The sequence below is a fragment of the Gadus chalcogrammus genome, chromosome 16 (genome assembly GCF_026213295.1).
Source record: "Gadus chalcogrammus isolate NIFS_2021 chromosome 16, NIFS_Gcha_1.0, whole genome shotgun sequence".
NCBI classification, from domain to species: Eukaryota; Metazoa; Chordata; class Actinopteri; order Gadiformes; family Gadidae; genus Gadus; species Gadus chalcogrammus.
Genome location: NC_079427.1, coordinates 26,796,443 through 26,818,627, shown reverse-complemented (window position 1 = coordinate 26,818,627; position 22,185 = coordinate 26,796,443). Strand labels below are relative to the sequence as shown.

The window sequence follows — 22,185 nt, the reverse complement described above, 5'->3', positions numbered from 1 at the left end:
AGTGTCTGCGTGTGGGTCGCTGTTTTGACTCTGTGTTGGGAGCGCTGGAAATAAAGTGGATCGCCCCGTTCAGTGAATGGAGTAAGCCGATTCTTCTTTTATATATAACCCAAGTATATTCATCAATAATTTGTACCGTATTTTCCGCACTATAAGGCGCACTTAAAAGCCTTTAATTTTCTCAAAAAAAAAAAAGAAAGAAAATTCAACGCAACTCTGACGTCCCCCAGCTGGTGGTGGGCTAATGCCATAATCGTTTGCGTTTCAGGCATCCACAAGAATCCTAACACGCTACCGCATAGGTCCGGATAGATTTGAAACCACCTCCGAGGTTGTTTTCAGAAATGTGCGGTTTCGGGCACCGGATTCGCCGGCTCCGTCTGGACGGTCGGCTGAAACGCACAAGACTTATGCGGTTTCACCAAAAAATCGGCTTTGTGGGGACGGGGCCTTATAAGGCGAACACAACACACGTTCACCAAGTCTGGAAGACAGCGCCGGGCGACTTACGCCACTATTTGACAATGGATCGTGGATGCCTGGGCTGATATATCAGTCTCAACTGTGGTCCGAGCTTTCACGAAGGCAGGAATAATCACTGAACTGCAAGGCAACAGCAGTGACACTGACTCGGATAATGACGAGAGGCAGCCGGGCATGTTGGATGCCGTACTGTCCCAATTGTTCAATTCGGACACTGAAGAAGAAGAATTTGTGGGATTCGTGGATGGGGAATGAACTGAAAAAGTGAGCTTTACGTGTTATACGTAACTGAACAATGTTGAGTTATGCACTAACGTTTGAATTAGCGGTATCAGACTGTGTTTCTTTCACATGTTTACAACTGAACAAGGCTGGGAGATATTGTTAATATGCACATCAACGTTTGAACATCGTTACCATGGGAGTGAACGGAGTTGTCAGAACGCTTAATAAAGTTTGACTTTATCTGACTGTTTTGTTGACATTCCCTTTAGCACAGCACGGTCTAGTCGATGCATAACGCAACCCCAGTCAAACGTTTGACTGCAGTATCTTCTATTCTATGCGCCTTATAATCCGGTGCGCCCTATATATGAAAAAAGTTCTAAAATAGGCCATTCATTGAAGGTGCGCCTTATTCCAGTGCGCATTATAATGCGGAAAATACTGTACATTAGATTATTATTCATAGATTAGAAAACAAAAGGAGATCGTTAATACTTGGGAATAACATGGGAATGAATAAAAACGCGCATGCGCATTTAAAAGACAGCGTTTACAGGAAGTCCGTCATTATTGCGCATCTAGGACCCCGAGTGGATCTGGCAGCCGAGTCAATCTGACACCCTCAACGGCACCACGACTCTTGTACAGACATGGCGATCTCTCTGCTCCACTTCACCGCTTTTTTCTAATGGGAGGATAACAGAATTGAAAGAGGTGAAAACCATTATAAATCGGGGCATGTGTAGATTTTCAGTTATGCCGATGGGGAGATTTTCGGTCTTGTCCACGCCAGTCGCAGGGAGCATGACGTCACATACGAAACATGGAGCCTTTCTCCAGGGTATCTGCAGGTTTCAGCAAGTCAAATTTAAGACTTTTTAAGACCTTTTTAATACCACCTTGAATGAAATTTAAGACCTTAAACACGCAATGGTGGGGGGGATCCCGCTGTATTACAACCCAAGCATAGCATGTGTGTCACTCAATGAGACTCATTCAAGTTTACTTTCTGTCTGTTCATTGAACATAAAGTGATAGTCCAGGGCTCCAGACTAACTTTTTCCTTGGGTGCACTGGTGCGCCTACATTTTTAATTTGGGTGCACCAGCACGTATTTATGGTATTAAATTGCCTTCAGTAAGACCTGGGGGGTATACCACGAACCTCGTTGAACATACCCAGGCTTTCTTGGGAAAACCTGGCTCGACAGAGCCGCAACTCTCAATCACAGTTAAATGGTACCACGACGCTCACTTTAGATTCAATTAGTTGAACCAGGTTTTCCGCTTTAGGTTCAATGCGCGTTCACATAAAAGGGGCGTTTCTCGCGTCATTTGACTCACCCTTATGCAAAATAAATCGCGCAAGAGCGGTGTATTTCATCCAAGGCGAGCAATGTATTATTATGAACTCCTACGAGGAATTCAAAGTTCAAATCACAGCCAAAGGGAACACGGTTGCCCATAATATGGCTAGGGTGGCGTGCTTGTTGGCCTTGTTGACGCTGCAGATTCGCTCGTTTCGGATGAAAGGCGCTGGTCCGAAGCGAGTTATATACGCCGTTTTGTCCCTTCCAGCAGTAAAGGTGCTCGCGATTTGAGAGTCAGGGAACATCAAACCGAAGAGATCTCCTATCCCCTCATTTGAGTTGTAGGACTGGTGCTTGACCACTGTGTTTAGAATCCACAACACCTCCGCTTTCAGTGTTGGTGTCGCACCAAATGCTACCCTCAGGTCAGTGCTAGCAGCGCGGACCGTCTGCGGCGCCACCGCCGCAGCAGAGATGCAAAACGTAGAAATGGCTGGGGTCTGTGTGTGGCTCCTGGCAGAGGTTTTATGTTTTTGGCTCTGCATATGGCTGACGACAGCCTTAATCCCCATGGTGCCGAGCTTGAATGTAGGCTACTTTTGCACGGAATGCATCTGGCCTGTTCTGGGTTGGCAACGGACGCTAGCCAACCTCGGAAACGGACGTCTTCCAGCCAACTGACGTTGAACTTGCATTTACCCATTGTTGCAGACTAGCTAGCAAGCGCGCAGACATCCGTTTATATATGCAGCTAGCAAGAAAGTAGCCCCTCGTACATCTCCTTCCCGAAAAGTCCCGCGAGAAAATAAATAAATAAAATAACCCTGCCCCGACAAATTTAAGACCTCCGAGTTATAAATTTAAGACCAGCATATGACATTTTTGACGAATTTAAGACTTTTTAAGGCCTTAAATTTAGAAAAATGAATTTAAGACTTTTTAAGACTTTTAAGACCTCCGCGGACACCCTGTTCTCATTGTGTTTTCTCTACAGCCTTTAACTGAACAATTTCACATTAAACGGTTAAACTCTTGACATGAAAAATTATAATTTAAATCAACAAACAACGTATGCGTAATCCAGGTTATATAAAGACTGGGACCAGAAAATAATTACTTTCTCTCCATTGAAACCCATTTATATTTTACGATCTCATAGGTCCTATGGGGGTCCGCTCTGCTTCAGGAAGGGGCAGACTTACGAGCTCTATTGACTTCCATTGTAAAAAATAGTATTTTAAAAAGTAGAATATCTTAAAAAGTATAAAATATTAAAAAAATCGGACTCCTCCGCTACTGAGTAACATACCAGCACCGGAGAAGTCTCGCTCACAATCGCATAACCCGCGACTGACCCGTGCTGTTCAGGGGTCCGACCCGACCCGCACCCGTGTCCGACACAGTACATTATTCTTCACCCGTTTCATCAAAATTGTGTGGGTACCCGACCCCGTGCAGGACTCTGCTTCACATGGGAGGCGTTTGTCGCGCCTACTATTGCATTCTCAATGGAGAGGCGAGCGGGCAGAAAGGAGGCGCAGAGTCCTGTCAAGCAGCACAACGACAAGCGGGCGAATAAGTGAAACTGTTCTGTGCTCGTCGAACGCATGCACGCGCACGTGGAAACCGTTGGGATAGATGGGAATCACAATATTTCTGGATTCAGTTGGGGGCCACAGTGCTCCTACTGAAAAATGTTAGTCTGGAGCCCTGCTCTAGAAACCCATCTATCTACCTCTGTGTGTGATTTCACAGATGTCCACTAGAGGACAGAAAAGGACAGCTGAGTCCTCCTTCAGCTCATAGACACAGAAGACTTGGACCCTGATGTCCTACTGCGGAGATACTTAAGACAGGGTTTGTAGAGCAGAGGAGTCTCACCGCTGCCCGGTACATGATGGCCCATCACTGGTTTATTCTGCTTATACCAGTCAGCAGCAATGAGTCAATATCATGGGCCACCATCTATGACCTCATTGGTGTGTTATCGACCAAATCGGCTGAAACTAGTATATTCTCTGATTTTTTATATTCTTTGAGCATGTTGGTTCTGCGTTATTAAGGATACACTACTGGTGAATATTTGTGTTTGACCATTGTTTTTATATGTTGGATTTGTAGCACATGGATGTTGGACTGTTAAAAGGCAGAGGTGTTCGTTATTGAACAGAATACATCCCTAGGAACGTTATACCACCTATTAAGATATTAATACATCAGTCATACAAACTAGAACAACGGTTTCTCTAAATCAACCTTTCAGTCACCGTTCTGGACTACAAACTGGACCAGTCGTACTTCTGGGCTACAAAGTAGACCAGTCACCCTTCTCGAATACAAACTAGACCAGTCACCATTCTGGACTACAAACTAGACCAGTCACCCTTCTGTAGGGATGGGCATGATTAATCGACGATCGACTAATTGATCATTAAGAATTTCGTTGATTACGTACATTTTTCATTGATTAAACTAATGCAGTGTGCAATTAAACATTTTACCACACGGGGGCAATATTAAAATGTGTGGCTCCTCCCCCGCAATAAACATTCCGCTTTGAACGGTGAACTCTTTACACCTAGCAGCTATAAAAAGCTATAAAAACTACAAAATGACTATTAATGCAGGCTATGTGGAAAATGCGCCGACTTCGGCTCAGCCTGGCTCCCCCCTCTTCCGCTACGTAGCTAAGATGGCTGCCGCTGAGTACGAAAAGTGTACATCGCCACACACTTCGCGATTTGACCGTTTTCAGTACACTTATTTTCGCCCGATCTGAATCGGAACGCCCTACGTACTCAAACTTAGACTAGTAAGTACGGATAGTATGGATATTGGAACACGGCGATGTAATCATGAAGCGGACGAGGCCACGGCGAAGTCTGGTGTGGGACCATTATGATTTAAAAAATGACTTATTGGGGAGCACTATAGGCCTACCACTCAAGGCGAGGTTAGCATCGAAGCAGAAATAAAGAACTTTCTGAGCCCCTGGATTGTGGAAAGTTGTTCCCCCTCCTTGCCAAGTTAGCACGGAGGTATTTGTGCATCACGGCAACGTCGGTCCCCTCAGAGCGGGTGTTTTCGGCGGCTGGACTGACGGTCACCAGGCTGCGGTCGCGTCTGACCCCAGAGCATGTCAACATGCTCATCTTTCTGAACAAAAATCTGTAGACAGGTTGGTTAAGTTATAACATGATTGTTTTTTTGATATTATTATTATTATTTTGGGAAGAAACTAGGGTTGTGTTTATTGTTAGTTATGTTTATGAGCACCGGCTTCGAGCTGCATGCTCTGTTGCTTAGAGCAGTGATTCTTAAACTAGGGGTCGCGACCCCAAATGGGGTCCCGAAAAACTTCCGTGGGGTCGCCAATTATTATGACCCAAATTATTAATATGCCAGGTGAAACAAAGGAAAATAATATTTTCCCGAAAATAATAATCCGGAAAAAAAAATCGGCCTTTTTCTTACACTTTTCCTCTTTACACGCAGTTAAGTCGAGAAGAGAGAAAATATGTTTTCGTCTTTCAACGGTCTTTCGTCTTTTCAATCTGGTTCAGCCAATGGGCTACTCCGCTGATAGAAACTATTTAACTATCTGCTCCCGCCGCCATTTGAAGTAGAACAAAATAAAAAACACATAGGTAGCCTACATGCCAAAATGGAGAGGTGGCTGCTTAATAAATCGAACAAAAGCTCGGAAGTGCCATCTACCAGTGCGTCTACTCCTCCGCGATCCTCGGAGGAGGATCGCTTGTCCCACCGGCCTGGGACAAGTCTACAGGCCGGTGAGAATAAAAAGGAACAAACGAGGCGTCGGCATTATCAGAAAGAATTTCTGAAATATGGATTCAGTTGCCAAGTAAAAGGTAACCTCGACCACCCACAATGCGTGATTTGCGGCGATGTTCTGGCGAATGAGAGCTTAAAACCTGTCAAACTGAAACGACATCTCGAAACCCGCCATCCCGAGGAAGCTACGAAACAAATGACTTTCTTTCTGCGAAAAGAAGCTGCCCTGCAAGGTCAGAAGACCGCAGTGCATGAGCAAGCAACCTTGCCCGCCAAAGCCTTGGCAGCTTCCTACGAAGTGGCCCACCTTGTGGCAAAAGCACAGAAGCCACACACAATTGCCGAAAGCCTCATCCTCCCTGCAGCAATTGCGATGACCACCGCAATGCATGGTGAAAAGATTGCAAGTGCGCTCAAGCAAATACCCCTCTCCAATGACACAGTGTCCAAGCGCATTGTCGAGATCGCTAATGACATGAAATGTCAGATAATCGAGAGAGTAAAAAACGGCATGTTTTCTTTACAGTTAGATGAGTCTACTGACGTGACAAGTGTCGCACAATTGTTGGTGTTTGTTCGCTACAGTTATGAGGAAAACTTCACGAGGACATGCTGTTCTGCTCTCCGATGGAAGGAAGGTGTACCGGCAGTGACATTTTTAATTGTCTCAATGGTTGGATGGAAGATGCAGGGCTGCAATGGGCCAACTGCCTAAGCATATGCACTGACGGTGCGGCAGCTATGTTGGGGAAAAATAAAGGGCTGAAAGCAAAGGTCCTTAGCGTTGCACCACATGCCAAGTTCACCCATTGCATTATCCACAGAGAAGCCCTGGCATCCAAGACACTTGAGCCCGAGCTTAACAATGTTCTCCAGACAGCAATTCAAATGGTGAATTTCATCAAATCTCGCCCACTCAATACTAGACTCTTCACCCTTCTCTGTCAGGAAATGGGGTCTTCACACGAATCCCTTCTTTTCCATTCTGAAGTTAGGTGGCTTTCACGGGGCAAGGTTCTTACACGCCTGTTAGAGTTGCGAAGCGAGGTGCGCACCTTCCTCTCAGACGCAAACTCTGCTTTTGCGCACCATCTCACTGACTCGGAATGGATAGCCCGTCTTGCTTATTTGTCATGCATATTCGAAAAATTAAATATGCTCAACCTGTCACTACAAGGCCTTAACACTAACATCCTGACCCTCTCGGACAAAGTGAATGCTTTCACAAAAAAGCAGCAGCGTTGGGCAGTCCGTGCGGAGAGTGGGGATTTTGAGATGTTTTCGGAGCTCCATGACTTTTTGGAGGAGGAAGACGTGAATGTAAATTCATTAAAGGCCTCCATCAACGTTCATCTCCAAAGCCTCCTCGAAAAATTCCATCAATATTTTCCGACGGGAAATGTGGAGAATTATGATTGGATACGACAACCATTCACCAGCTGCTCTTCAAACGATCTGTCATCTGAGCTCGAAGATGCGCTGCTTGAGCTATCCAGTGACCGAACCATACAGACATCGTTTGCCTCAAAATCACTGGATGAATTCTGGCTGTCTGTTGCGCAGGAATACCCCAGATTGTCCAAGGCTGCCATGGACATTCTAACTCCGTTCGGGTCGACCTATCTGTGCGAGAAGACATTTTCGTCCCTCGCATATATAAAAAATAAATACAGATGTCGGCTCAGCACCGTGGAGGAAAATCTCTGTGTCGCCGTATGCAGCATTCCTCCTAGAATTAACTTGCTATTTTCACGGAAGCAGGCCCACCCTTCCCATTGAAATTGTTAAAGATAGTAAACCAGAAAAGCGAAATAAAAAAATACCGTTATTGTTCTCGCCATATATATAATTCATGTAACGTTGTAAGCCTAATGCTGTGTGTGTGTGTGTGCGTGTGCGTGTGTGTGCTTTTGTGTGCGCGGGCGCCACGCACATAGCGTTCTGATCTGATAGCGGCAGCCTACACTTGTTTAATCGTGATTGTTTGGTTTTCTCGGTTGTTCATATGGAATAAATAAAACGTATTACTTTGCCTACTATTTTTTGCTTGATTTAGTTGTTAACGTTTGAGGGGGTATTTTGAGTAAGGACTTAGAATGGGTTTGGGGAAAGTGGGGTCGTCAGACCTTACAATACTTTTTTGTGGGGTCGCCAGACAAAAAGTTTAAGAACCACTGGCTTAGAGCAGAATAGCGCATTACTATTGAACGGATCTGGTTTAACTGAGTTGTTCATCTAATAATAAAGATCCCAATGAGGAAAACACGCTGCATTTTTATTTCCTTTCATGTTGGAATATAATATATTTTTTTAATTTTAATGTAAAATATTAACGATTAATCGACTAATTGATCGTTAATTCTCCCAACGATCGACTAAGACAACTTAATCTAATGCCCATCCCTACCCTTCTGGACTACAAACTAGACCAGTCACCCTTCTGGACTACAAACTACACCAGTCACCCTTCGGGACTACAAAGTAAAGCAGCATCAAGGTCTATCTCACCTTCCTTTCAGTTCTGTCAAATCTCTCTCCTTCTCCTCTTTCTCCTCCTCTCCCCCCAGCAGCTCCTCCAATTGGCAAGGCCCCAGGGTGGAATGAAGAGGGGGTGCAAGAGGAAGGGAGACAGAGGTGAAGGAGTCACAGCAGGTGAGGAGTGAGGAGGAGAGGGAGGAGAACCCAGACCGCAGCTCACAAAGGTCCCTGAGGAGAGAACACAGCAATAATGTCATTCAAAAAGATCTGTAACAAGGCACTGTTAACAATCTAGACCAACTCAACACATATCAACATCCAACACAGTTACATTTCTGAATCAGCATCCTTTAATATACAAGACAGGTAGACAGACAGGCACGCAATCACACGCAGACACATAGGCAGGCAGAGAGACAGAGATACAGACAGCTGGCAGAAAGAAATACAGACACACAAACAGGCAGAGAGACAGAGATACAGACAAACTGGTAGACAGAAAGACAGACCGAAAAACATGCAGAGAGACAGACTACCTGTCTGTGGCGGTCTTTAAGGACAGACAGTCTCTTCTCAGTGTGATGACGGATCTCCATAAACACATCAGACGTCCCTGTTCCTTAGTCACATGACCTATTAGACCCTACAATAAGCAACCACACACACATACATACAATTAGTACTAGGCCTTCACAGAATGAGATGGATGTAAAAGCTATGCAATTTAGTTTTTATGCATTTATATTACAAGTCACTGAAATGGCATTCCAAATGGTCCATCACGGAATTCAAGACTACGAGTAGTCATTCAAGACTACGGAGTAGTCTTTCACTTTCAAAACTACAGAGTAGTCTTCCACTTTCAAGACTTCAGAGTAGCCATCCAAGACTACCCAGTAGTCATTCAAGACGATCGAGTATTCTTTCACTTTCAAAACTACTGAGTAGCCTTTCAAGGCTACCGAGTAGTCTTTCACTTTCAAGACTAAGGAGTAGTCTTTCAAGGCTACCGAGTAGTCTTTCAATTCCAAAACTACAGAGGAGCATTTCAAGGCGAGCAAGTAGTCCTTCACTTCCAAGTAGTCTTGACCTAACCCTTGACCTAACCCTTGACTGCATTGTAGTCTTTCACTTTAAAGACTACAGAGTAGTCTTCCAAGACTACCAGATAATCTTTCACTTCCAAGACACTAGTCTTGAAAGACTACCAAGCGGTCTTTCGAAACTAACAAGTAGTCTTTCCAGGACAAGTTTTCTCTCAGGGACATCTTCTCATCTGCTAACTAGGATTGGTCTGACTGATTGGGCTGGTCCGAATCTGTGCAGGATGCAAGATAAAACGTATTCCTTCCAATGAGGGACTGGTAAATGGAAGTTTGCTAGTATGATCCCCAGCTCCTCCTGCCGAGGTGTCCCTGAGCAAGACACTTGAGCCTAACTGCTCAAGGCGAGCTGGCTGTTGCAGCTCATATTTATGAGCTGCAACAGCAACAGTAGTATGACACTAAGATAATAAACCACTATGTTCAGAGTTGACTTGTTGAGTTTAAGTGTCTCATTCAAGGAATGGAGGAAGCTATGGTTGCTAAAAAGATACACGAAGCATGCTTGAGAGCTTTATGATGATGTTAATCTATGATGCAGGATATCAAAACCACTATTCAGGGTCACTCCTGCATTCTGTCATTCATTATCTTGTCATGGTCCATCTTGTGTTCATGTTTTTTGAGCAAGGTGGGAGGGTCTTTAGGTGCTCGGCCTCAAACACATTCAAAAGGAGTATACGGTGCCCTTAACACCTCAGACTTACCTCTTTCTCTTTCTGCCAATTTACTTCTTTGAGCTCCGCTTCCTCGACAGCTCTGGACCAATCAGCAGTCAACTTATGGAGATCCTCCCTCAAGGCAAGGTTAGTCTGCTCTGATTGACTGAGCTGCTGTCTGAGAAATGAATTTCCCTCAGCCAGTCCAATAGATCTACAAACACACACACACACAAATAGGAATACAACTACACAAAATAACCAGAAACTACGTTAAAGGAGTAGTAATGAAAGCAGAACACCACAGTGGGTTGAGGACGGTACACCCCAGTATACGTATCTATTAAGGTATTAATCATGTATGAAGTGCTACCTCTGCTGCTGCTCCTCTAGCCTGAAGAGGGTGCTCTCCAGGGAATCGCTGTGAGCGTCCAGCAGCCTCCGCTAACATGGACCACAATACAGGAACACATTACTAATCACATGCCACAAATTAACACACATCTGGGATCCAGCAGTCCAGCCAGGCTGCGGCAGAACCTTTGGGGGGAGGGGCCCGGAGCCTGGGCCAGAAACCAGGGGGCGGGCTTACACCTCATTTCCTGTTTAAGTCCAAGATATTCAACCGAGGTAAAGCCATTCACACGAAGAATGACGATTTCAGGAGGGAATTGTTCCACAGTGGCCGGTCTACACAGGATGTGATACAGACACACTTTATTCCAGTTCAGTAGTTCTGGCCGATTTGTGTTTGGCGTGTAAGGTGCATACAGATCCTCCAGCTACTAGGCGGTCAAGGCCAATAGGAAGAGAGCAGTGACATGCCCCGTGCTCGTCTGCAATCAGACCTTATGTTGAATCTAAAATCTGATTTCTGAGACTACATTGACATAATACATACTCCAAATTAATGCATTAATAATACTACCAACAATCTCCAATAGATAACACACATGAAAGCATACTACCAACATAATACTACATAGCAAATACAGTGCTTTATAATACAGATTACTGTAATCTATATAGGGTGACCTCTGACCTCTTGGTTGGCCAGCTCCCTCTCCTCTCCCTTGAGACGCTGTTTCACTTCCTGGTATCGCTCTCGGAACTCCACCACCTACAAACACAACTGAAGTAACACACTACACACAGAAGCACTGCCGCCACATGACAAACAAGCACGTTGCCATAGTAACTACATCCTGGAGGCTAGGCCACATGCTAGGCTAACCCGTTGCCATGGCAAAAAAACCTTGTTCTGAAGCTTGTGGATGAGTAGGGCCTGTCGTGCCTCCCTCTCCCTCCCCTCTCGCACTCTTCTCCTCCAATCCTTCTCCTCACCTGACCCACGCAGAGAGAGAGACGGGTCGAGGCAGCTCACCAACTGGAAGAGAGACACAGAGAGAGAGATGCGAGATGTATCAGCATGAGCCCTATGGTACAGTGTGTTAATGTGTGTACCAGGGTATTAATGTGTGTTAAAGTGTGTACCAGGGTGTTAATGTGTCTAACAGTGTGTGGGTAAGACGTGCTCCCCAGTTGTACATTGTGCAAATGTGTGTATCTGGGTGATATTTTGCGTATCAGTGTGTCAATGTGTGCATTAGGGTTTTAATGTGTGTACAGGTTCATGTCTCCTTCTCCCGACTTCCCTTCGGCGGCATGCTCCGGAGGGGTGAGCTCGAGGCCAGAGAAAGGGATTGTACTCCCGGAGCTTAGCTGCAGGGCTAGCGCCGAGTTCCCCCCGCCGGAGATGCTCGTCCGCTGGTCCACAAAATCTTAGAGATGCTCTGATTGGAGGGGAGTGGGGAAGTGGGAGGTAATATTCAAATGTGCCCCCTTCCTACGTAGGAGGGGGCGCCGAAACTGACTCGCTCGTTTGGTAGCTGGAGGCGGGCTGCTTCCATAAATGCGTGTCTCCTAAAAAAATCATGTAGACTTATTTCAAAGTTTGTATGCGTGTTGGACCACCATCTACCCACAACAACACCCCAAATCCCAGGAAAAGTGCTGTTTTCATAATATGTCCCCTTTAATGTCTATCAGTGTGTTAATGTGTGTATCAATGTGTTAATGTGTATCAGTGTGTATCAGGGAGTTAATGTGTGTATCAGGGTGTTAATGTGTGTATCAGTGTGTTAATGTGTGTATCAATGTGTTAATGTGTTAATGTGTGTTAAAGTGTGTATCAGGGAGTTAATGTGTGTATTAGGGTGTTAATGTGTGTATCAGGGTGTTAATGTGTGTATCAGTGTGTTAATGTGTGTACCAGGAAGTCAATGTGTCTAACAGTGTGTGGGTAAGATGTGATTCCCAGTGGAACAGTGTGTTAACGTGTGTTAAGTTATCAGGGTGTAAATGTGTGTACCAGGTTGCCAATGTGTGTTTCAGGCTGTTAATATGTGTATCAGGGTGTTAATGTGTGTACCAGAGTGAATAATGTATGTATCAGGGTGTTAATGTGTGTACCAGGGTGGCAATGTGTGTACCAGGGTGGCAATGTATGTACCAGGGTGGTAATGTGTGTATCAGTGGTGGGAAAGTGCGTTACCCGGTGGTCCAGTGCGTGTGAGCGTGAAGTCAGCTCCTCTCTCTCTGCGTTGCTCTCAGCCAGCTCATCCTGCAAACGAGACACGTCTCGTCTAAGCCGCACCCTCTCCTCTTGCCAGCCAATCAGCACGTTTGTGTCCATCTCCTGGTAGAAGAAGGCCATGTTTCAATATTCTACTGCTGACTCTATAGTCCTCCAGCTTTCATCCAAAGAGGCTGTGAACTCAGATCCATGTCATTAAGGTGCAGGGTGGGCTTGGGCCTCCTACTCAGGGAGGCCTCCAGGTAGACTGGGGATCTTAGGGAGGGCCTTCTACGCAGAAACTAACAGAATGTGAACACTGGGGGCTGGTCTGACCAGGCTAGAACCTCTCAGCTGGGGAACACACACCTAATCCCCTGTTATCAGTACTAACGTACTGATAACATCACGTTTATTGCTGCCGTCATTAAAATGCCAACACGAGCCACTACCAGTTAATTACTGGTAACTGATTGGCTGTGAACATGACTTGAGCCTCTGAATGGCTGTAAAGATAAAGTAAACTTTCTTTAAAGCTAAACCAGATGGAAGACAGTCCGTCTCTGTTGCACATTCTGTATAAATGATATCATACCGTAATGCATTGTAGTATAGTTTAATGTATTGTATGTATAAATCCTACCATACCGTAGTGTGCTGTAGCTTAAAGGAGACATATTATGGGGTTTTCCCAACGAGTAAACATAGCATTTGAGTTCCAGAAAACATGTTTTTGTAGCTGTTTGCTGGAAATAGCTTTTAGGGAAAAAAAAATCTCGCCTACCGCTATTCTCCTGTTTCAGTCCCTTCAGAATGCTGTTTCTGGTGTCTGCAGCTTTAATGCACATGAGCTCCTGCCCATTGACCTATCAGACTGATCAGACACAGCATCGAGGAGTGATTGTTTCTGTTTGTGGACTCCTGTAGCTCTATATCTATCATGTATAATATAATAATATTATATATTGGTATTTATATAACATTATATCTCATATCACGTCCAAAAGTTATGTGCGCCTCGGATGATATTATGAATCATAAAGAATGCGTCTGACGGCTCTGGTACTTCCACAACAAATAAAGACTCGTAGTGGGGGATATCTTGGCCATGGTTGAGAAGAATTGGGGGAAGGAACTTTGGCCTTGACTCTGAAGTCCATGAACGGCGACATGGAGGAGTAGGCCCATTCACACCCTACGGTAAATACGGATACGGGCCGTTTCGTCCGGTCCCGGAGGTGTTTCGTCCGTAAATGGGTCCGTCGCCTCCGAGCTTACGAATCCGGAGTGCTCCGGCAGAACCGGAGCAATACCACCGGAAATCGAGGCGGCAGTATAGAGTCAAAAGTCAGACCATTCGCGAAAACAGATAAGAGTAGTATAATATCTGATATGTATATATTGTATTTAACGTTTTATGAGTTGTAACTGGTCATTTAACAACATTTTGAGGAGATAATCTGCGGGTTGGTGTGTCACATGCCACCACACACTTTATGCACTTTTTTTTGCCGATTTCGGATGACGCAAAGCAAAATCATCTCTACAGATGTCATGTTTGCGATTGTCGATGCCGTTAATTTGTGAAAGGACAGTCACTGCCCTCTAGAGGATTTGTTGCGTAACATCCATAACAACGCTGAAACCAGACGGAGGTATGAAGGGTAGTTCCGGGGGCAACGTCTGGGGCGACGGACGATTTTCGTCCGGATCCGGAGGTATGGATCGGTTCCGCCGAGCTCCCCGCACAGGAGCTTTCAGACTGCCACCGAGACCTACCCCCATCGGACCTGCCAGCTTCGGTGACGGATCAGCTCCAGGAGTACACCGCCGGAGCTGCCGCCGAAGTTTCGGCGGCAGTCCGGCAGAGAAAGGGATTGTACTCCCGGAGCTGAGCTGCAGGGATGCCGCCGAGTTCCCCCCGCCGGTGCTGCTCGTCCGCTGGTCCACAAAATCTTAGCTATGCTCTGATTGGAGGGGAGTGGGGAATTGGGAGGCAATATTCAACTGTGCCGAGACTGACTCGCTCGTTTGGTAACTGTAGGCGGGGTACTTTCAGAAATGCATATCTCAAATAATGTACGGACTCTTTTCAAAGTTTGTATGCGTGTGGGAGCACCAGAGACTCAAAACAACACCCAAAATCCCAGGAAAAGTGTCGTTTTCATAATATGTCCCCTTTAATGTCTTTACAATGTTCTTTAAGATCCCAACAAGGTAAAGAGTCTGCTGAATAACTAACATGTTGAGAAGTGCAGTGACGTTCAGCCCATATTAACTACAATCATATGACAGTTACTGAAAGGACAGGACTAGAAGAGATTCAAACACATTATGTACCTAACGGGACCGGGGTGTTAACGCACTTTGACACTTCAAGTTCATAAAACCAGTGGTCGCTAAGCTGCGAGCTAAACATGCTAACACAACATGCTAACACAACATGTACTCTCACTGCCGCCTTAGAAACCAGCAGGTTACCAACCTGTTAACCACACGGTACGTCCAATAGTTAGGAAGGTTAAGACCCCTGGATTTGAAGAAGAGGATTCAAAATACAGAACACAACAGCCTGTACCCCGACAAAGGAATCAAGAGGATGTTCTAGCGGTCCGTCCTCCGCAGCGCCCCCTGTAGCATGGATGACCTTTGGTTCTTTTGTAATACTTATTAGGGGTCCGAGCGCTTGTGTAACGGTGGTCAATCGGTGAAGAACTGATGGACAACGACGTGCTTTTTATCTTCTTATTTTTTAAAGAAGGCCTGGAAACAGAAGACAACAGACAAAATGTCTTCATAAAGCGTGGTGAAGGAGGCAATTATTTCTTAAACATTACAAAACAAGTACATACAGTAATCATATAAAATAATAAACAGCATTAATATAAACTGAAATACAAGATTGATATTTATATATTACATTTTGGAGCATAACTGGAAAACAAGACAACAGACAAAATGTCTTCATAAAGCGTGGCGTTGATCTTTACAGGCTCTGCATGTATGAAAACAAAATGAAATGCATTTACCTTCCAATGCAGTAACATTACTCTGATAGTGTAACAGATTAAAGAATGACAAATATTTTTGTATCTTTTCAGTTTATATGTTGTGGTTAGGTGAGTTTTTAGGTATTGGGAGATTTATTTGTTGTGTAACTGCGCCCTCTATTGGATAGTGGTGGCTATATGCTGGATTTTTGCGTTCCTTTCTCAGTTTGCGTTCCACTGGATTGAGAGAGGTACGTGTCGACAGCAGTGCAATGCTAACTTTATATATACCTGTTCTAACTTTAGTTTTAGTGCATATGGTAACTTGTATATGTATTTTAGGATGAGTGCACTTAAATTTAGTCATGTTTTGTCGAGAACATTTATGTTTTGTGAGCTTTACATTGTTAACGTAGCTAACCTCGTGGTTTGCGCTAGCCACTCTATCTTCGTGTAGTATAGCCCAAATGTTTCAGTTGTCCTTTTTCTTGTGTTAGGCTTATTCAAGCCATGAAGATAGAGTCCTGAATCTTTGTTCTCGTTGAAATTGTACAGGTATGTAATCTACTCCCAATTCCAGGTTTCGAATGTATTTAAATGTTTTCTTGTAACTTATTTTCGGGTTTTGAAAAACTATTAGTTTTCAGTTTGCGTTCCACTGGATTGAGAGAGGCTTATTCAAGCCATGAAGATAGAGTCCTGAATCTTTGTTCTCATTGAAATTGTACAGAATAAAGCGCCATAAAAGAACGTCAGTGTCCTGTCTTCAGTGCACCGGAACACAACGCAGTAGTCGGCGACGCGACTTTCCGTCTCGTAAACGGTCGTTGCCATTTGAAACGGTCGATGCCATTTCCGAACATTTCCGATTGCGTCCGCTCTCCTATCTTGAATTGATTAGCCGCGTTGCCCAATCAGCGTTGAGCTTGACCCGACGTCACTGGCAGAGAGTAGTGAGCTTGGACAGAAGCATACGGCCGACATCTTTCTTTATTCTGTGTGGAAATAGTAACATAGTTACGCCATTAAATGCTTTTATGGAAACATTTTTAACGAGAAATGTGCATTTTACTTTCATAATGTTCGCTCGGTGAATGTGAAGGATGTTTGGTTTGATAGTTATGACGAAGAGGGAACGCTCCGTTCACTTGCATGGACAGAGTCTCTGGTTGCTAAGCAACCTCAACGTCTTGGCGGACTATATATCTGCTGATCAACACTACGAATGCTGCCTGGAAACACACCAGACACACCATGTGAAGTTATTTAACCCGATTATTGTTATTTATATCCGAGCATATCAGTCTTTATCATGGGTGTCTTTACGGGGACAGTTGCTGTTGGCATCTTACATTCAAAGGCCAACTGTGAATAATGTACTTAAGGTAATCATCCTTAAATTTTATTGATGAATAGCTGACAGATGTAAGTTTATTTTATTCAAATATCATCCCTTAAATTCAAATGGTTGCTAAGCAAAAGAGCCATTATAGCAAAAAGTGTTGCAACTGTCCAAGGTATCCTCTATTCAATCAATCATTATGTATGACTGGCATAGATAGTTTCATAATTACTCACGGCAACTGAGCGGAAAAAACATTCCACCCTGTGCTGTTTTTAACTGACTCCAAGAGCGGACGCAATCGGAGATGGTCGGAAATGGCATCGACCGTTTCACGAAGCATTCGGAATTCAAGATCGGAGAGCGGACGCAATCGGAAATGTTCGGAAATGGCATCGACCGTTTCAAATGGCAACGACCGTTTACGAGACGGAAAGTCGCCTAGCCGACAGCTTGGAGTCGCCGAAGCGACTTTCCGTCTCGTAAACGGTCGTTGCCATTTGAAACGGTCGATGCCATTTCCGAACATTTCCGATTGCGTCCGCTCTCCGATCTTGAATTCCGAATGCTTCGTGAAACGGTCGATGCCATTTCCGACCATCTCCGATTGCGTCCGCTCTTGGAGTCAGTTAAAAACAGCACAGGGTGGAATGTTTTTTTCCGCTCAGTTGCCGTGAGTAATTATGAAACTATCTATGCCAGTCATACATAATGATTGATTGAATAGAGGATACCTGGGACAGTTGCAACACTTTTTGCTATAATGGCTCTTTTGCTTAGCAACCATTTGAATTTAAGGGATGATATTTGAATAAAATAAACTTACATCTGTCAGCTATTCATCAATAAAATTTAAGGATGATTACCTTAAGTACATTATTCACAGTTGGCCTTTGAATGTAAGATGCCAACAGCAACTGTCCCCGTAAAGACACCCATGATAAAGACTGATATGCTCGGATATAAATAACAATAATCGGGTTAAATAACTTCACATGGTGTGTCTGGTGTGTTTCCAGGCAGCATTCGTAGTGTTGATCAGCAGATATATAGTCCGCCAAGACGTTGAGGTTGCTTAGCAACCAGAGACTCTGTCCATGCAAGTGAACGGAGCGTTCCCTCTTCGTCATAACTATCAAACCAAACATCCTTCACATTCACCGAGCGAACATTATGAAAGTAAAATGCACATTTCTCGTTAAAAATATATCCATAAAAGCATTTAATGGCGTAACTATGTTACTATTTCCACACAGAATAAAGAAAGATGTCGGCCGTATGCTTCTGTCCAAGCTCACTACTCTCTGCCAGTGACGTCGGGTCAAGCTCAACGCTGATTGGGCAACGCGGCTAATCAATTCAAGATAGGAGAGCGGACGCAATCGGAAATGTTCGGAAATGGCATCGACCGTTTCAAATGGCAACGACCGTTTACGAGACGGAAAGTCGCGTCGGCGACATGCAGACCGCGCCGGCTACAATAGCATAACAAACTTTTAAGCTAGTTAGCATGCACACGAAAATAATAATAATAAACGTTTCATTAGTTAATACAATGATTCCAAAATCATCACAATGCATGCTAAAACAAATAATACACACACTGCATTAAAATATACCACCTAAAGTATCTCTTTCTCATTAAAGTGTAATTCCGGCGCAAATTGAACCCAGGGTCTTTGTTTTGCCATGAAATCCCATCAAATAAGCCCTCCAGATACCTTTTTCATTGAGTATTATAGTTTGCCCGGCGCAATGTTTGGCGGCCATGTTATTGGCTTGTGCCTTTGAGTTTCGCTTCCAAATCGGGATTTTGGAACCACTATTATTGTTAAAAATAGCACCAAACCTCTGCATTAACATGACTAGGGTCCCTACACAAAAAACTAAGCACAAACAACTTAGTTTGCAAACCCAGAGTTTATTTAAAAAGACAGTTTAACAAGCATTAGGCCTACCGGTAGGACTGTCTTTACAGGAAGTCCGCACAAGTTGATTGCCAAATGCGCCGGAGTTCAGTTCAAGGAGGAAAGTTTTGGAATTTATAATTTATATAATTTATATTTATAAATAATATATACCAAGTGTTGACACTTCAATTAAAGGACTTTCATAAGTAGGTTGCATGGCACGTTGTTGACAGAAGACGCAGTGCACACGTGACTATCGCATAGAGTGAAGGACAGCTCAAGCACCGGAGAAGACGACCCATCTACAGCTTGAAGTGAAGAGAGAGAGATGGTTCGTGTTTGTGTTTTCCCCGGCTGCGGAAAACAAATGAAAAGTTACACCCCAGAAACTCTCCATAGACTGCCATCGCGGTACAATGACCGATCTCTGGTAGACTAGTGGCTTATTGTTTTGAATATGGACATTGAGACGCTATGGAAGAAATTAAGGATCATACTCATGGTAAACCATGATTATTATTAGGCCTAAATATTTAATGGTGGAAAGCAGAGAAACCACCTCTGGGCTCTCCGATTCCTCTTGCGTATAGCTAGTTGAAGTGAATTAGATAAGTCGTTAATAGAAATCGACTTATTGGCGTCACGATCAGGACTGTACGAACAGAGACTGCCCGGCTGCTGGACTGTAGGACGGGGCAAGAGCGGATCACACAACCCCAGAGCTCATCAAATTCCCGGTAAGTTGACTTACCATTACGGTTGTTTGATCTGTTCCTGTCCCGTCTGAATGCTCGGCGTCTCTTCAGTCCAACGAATCAAATTAATCATTAAAGAGAAATAGGGGAGCTCCGGTGAGAGATAGAGTGTGCGCGCACACAGCCATAAACGCTCTGTGGTTTTGGTTAACTAACACGCGGTTTGTGGTTCTAAATTTCTACGAGTTATTTTTGGTATTTTTGGTTTAGGTCTACTATAAAGCCCTGTGGTTGTCTTCTAGGGCCTGGTTTCTCAACGGTGGCGGTCGGCTCTTGTTCAGTTCCAGCTGCTCTGAACGTAGTCTCCACGAAAAGACCGTTGCATTTCAAATACAAAATATATAGGCCTTATTAGGCCTCTGCGTGCGATCTGTTTTCGTGAGTGAGGAGTCCGCTTTGCCATTCATTCATTCGATCACGGGGCATGGCGGTCACGGTGCCCAAGGTCACGGTGCCCAAGGTCACGGTGCCCGGGCTGCAGGGTGCCGCGGCCGGGGCACGACGGGAGACGTGGCGGCCGGTAGTCGCGGGAGTGCCCGCACCGCGGTCACGGTGAATGAATGTTCAATCCAATAATTTCTTCCTCAACTCTTCTTTCTTGGTCTCTCTCTCCCTCTCTCCCTCTCTCCCCCCCCCCCCCCCCCCCCCCCCTGTCGCTCTGGAAGTTTTATTGCATGTCATGAATATTCATGAATATTCTTTGCAACAAAACCGACTCAGAATCAATGAAAAACGATGCACTGACAACTTTAAGCAATATAACATGAGTTTGAGTGGGGTTGTTGGTTCATTTTTATTTTTTTATTGGGGGGGGGGGGGGGGGCGCCAGAGGATCAGGGTAAGGTCAGGGGGGCGTTTGCTCAAAAAAGGTTGAGAACCACTGTTCTAGGGTAACGAATTAGTGGCAAAGTTCCAATAGGACAGCACAGGTCCGAAGGTCGCATGGGTGCTTACCTGTTGGATTTCTGAGACCCCAGTAGTTCATATTATCCACTCCCTGTACCGATTCCTATTTGCACGCACTTCCGGTTGGGGAGGGGGGGTCCTATTCGCAGGCACTTCCGGTTGGTGTTGTTATGACATGTGTAATGCCCGTGTTGAACCTGTAGGGGTCGCTGGGGTGCGGGATCTGTATAATCAAATGTGTGCGTGTGAGTGCATGTATGTGTGTGTGTGTGTGTGTGTGTGTGTGTGTGTGTGTGTGTGTGTGGGTGTACCCAAATAGTTTAAAAAGGGGGCGACGACTGCTGTAGGGTCCCAGCATTCATCAAGTTGTCTGCAGTGTTCTTTTCATTCAACATGGACTGCTCATCAGAAGAAACCCTCGGATCAGATAGTGCTATTTGGATGTATAGGGACCCTCGTACCCTGTCACCACTGTCTTCTCCCATCGTGGACGACTCTGCGTCGAGTAGTGAGGACGTTGAAAACCAGATGCCAGAGGGTATGTCCGGCTTTAGTACACCTGTGTCTAACTATGTCAATAGTTAAGGAGATGCAGCACTGCTTAATGCTCCACTCAAAAAAACGAGGCCTGTTTTAGGCTTGAGAGGCCGGAGTGCCGGGGATTCATTCACCCACGTTGGCGAATACGGCTTGGAGTACGTAATATCATGGGTCGATGGAGGTGTTATTTTGAAAGTTAAAGATCTTGCTACAGAGTGGCGGTTGAACATTCACGAGTGGGATTTTTTTTTTGAGAATTTATGCCCAAAGGTAGACGGCGTCCGGGACACTTGGAATGCAGGAACATATGTAATCCAATGGACTTTTCAGTATGAATCGAGGATTCATCGCGTGGATGCAAACTATCATACGAAGAGACCACAGGAGTTAATTTTTTTCAGACGCTGTGTTGATACAGATGAGCTACCACAGTGCTATGATATGCATTGCATCGGTAGCTCTCCTCTACGCACCAGTGTTTTAGAAGCTGTTGATAATTTTGATAATGTCTTCTTCATTCAGTGGGCTGATTTGTCAGCACTACGTGGAATTTTTGCAGTGATTGATTCTATGGCTAAGGCGAATGAAGAACCATGGAGCAAAACTGTTGATGAATACAGAATGCGCCTGTTTGAGTCGACTGGGGATGATGATGGGGTATATGGTGTGTATGAGTATGTTTAGGACGATGTTGGCATTAGAAAATGTCTGCGATGTATAAGAAAGTGGGGTACATGCTAGTAGTATTAAGGGTGTTTTCTTTTCCTTTTTAAATATGTTTTTGATAGGCTATACCTTATATTAATATGTGTGGTGTGTATTTTTTATTTTCATATTCTAATGGTATATTTTTGATACGCTATGCAGCACAGATCAATGATGAACATGTGCAAAGTGGGGGTGTGGCTATGGAGACTGCTGATTTAAAGGCCGTACAACCCGGACACCACTGGCTTCAAGAGTATGCTATCTATTTGGCCGGATTGAATCTGTCCTTCCTACACATCGGAGAGGACAGTGAGACGGAGGTGGACACTGCTTTGAGAGATGACGGATGGGCTGTATCGACACAGATCCGTTTAAACCCTGCATCGCTGGCTGTTCTGCGATTTACC

General features: G+C 44.7%; 1 protein-coding gene across 1 annotated transcript in view; it reads right to left on the bottom strand.

The window, feature by feature from the left end:
• LOC130405685 (centrosome-associated protein CEP250-like) overlaps positions 1-15,420 on the bottom strand; it is a 32,132-nt gene extending 16,712 nt beyond the window's left edge. Inside the window, exons 1-8 of the mRNA XM_056610856.1 lie at positions 15,113-15,420; positions 12,607-12,750; positions 11,308-11,439; positions 11,095-11,172; positions 10,426-10,496; positions 10,101-10,266; positions 8,827-8,933; positions 8,321-8,518 (exon numbers count right to left, since the gene is read on the bottom strand). Of these exons, the coding sequence (XP_056466831.1) occupies positions 8,321-8,518; positions 8,827-8,933; positions 10,101-10,266; positions 10,426-10,496; positions 11,095-11,172; positions 11,308-11,439; positions 12,607-12,747 (893 nt within the window). The 5' untranslated portion in view covers positions 12,748-12,750; positions 15,113-15,420. The remainder of the gene's footprint in view (positions 1-8,320; positions 8,519-8,826; positions 8,934-10,100; positions 10,267-10,425; positions 10,497-11,094; positions 11,173-11,307; positions 11,440-12,606; positions 12,751-15,112) is intronic.
• Positions 15,421-22,185: the final 6,765 nt, after the last annotated feature.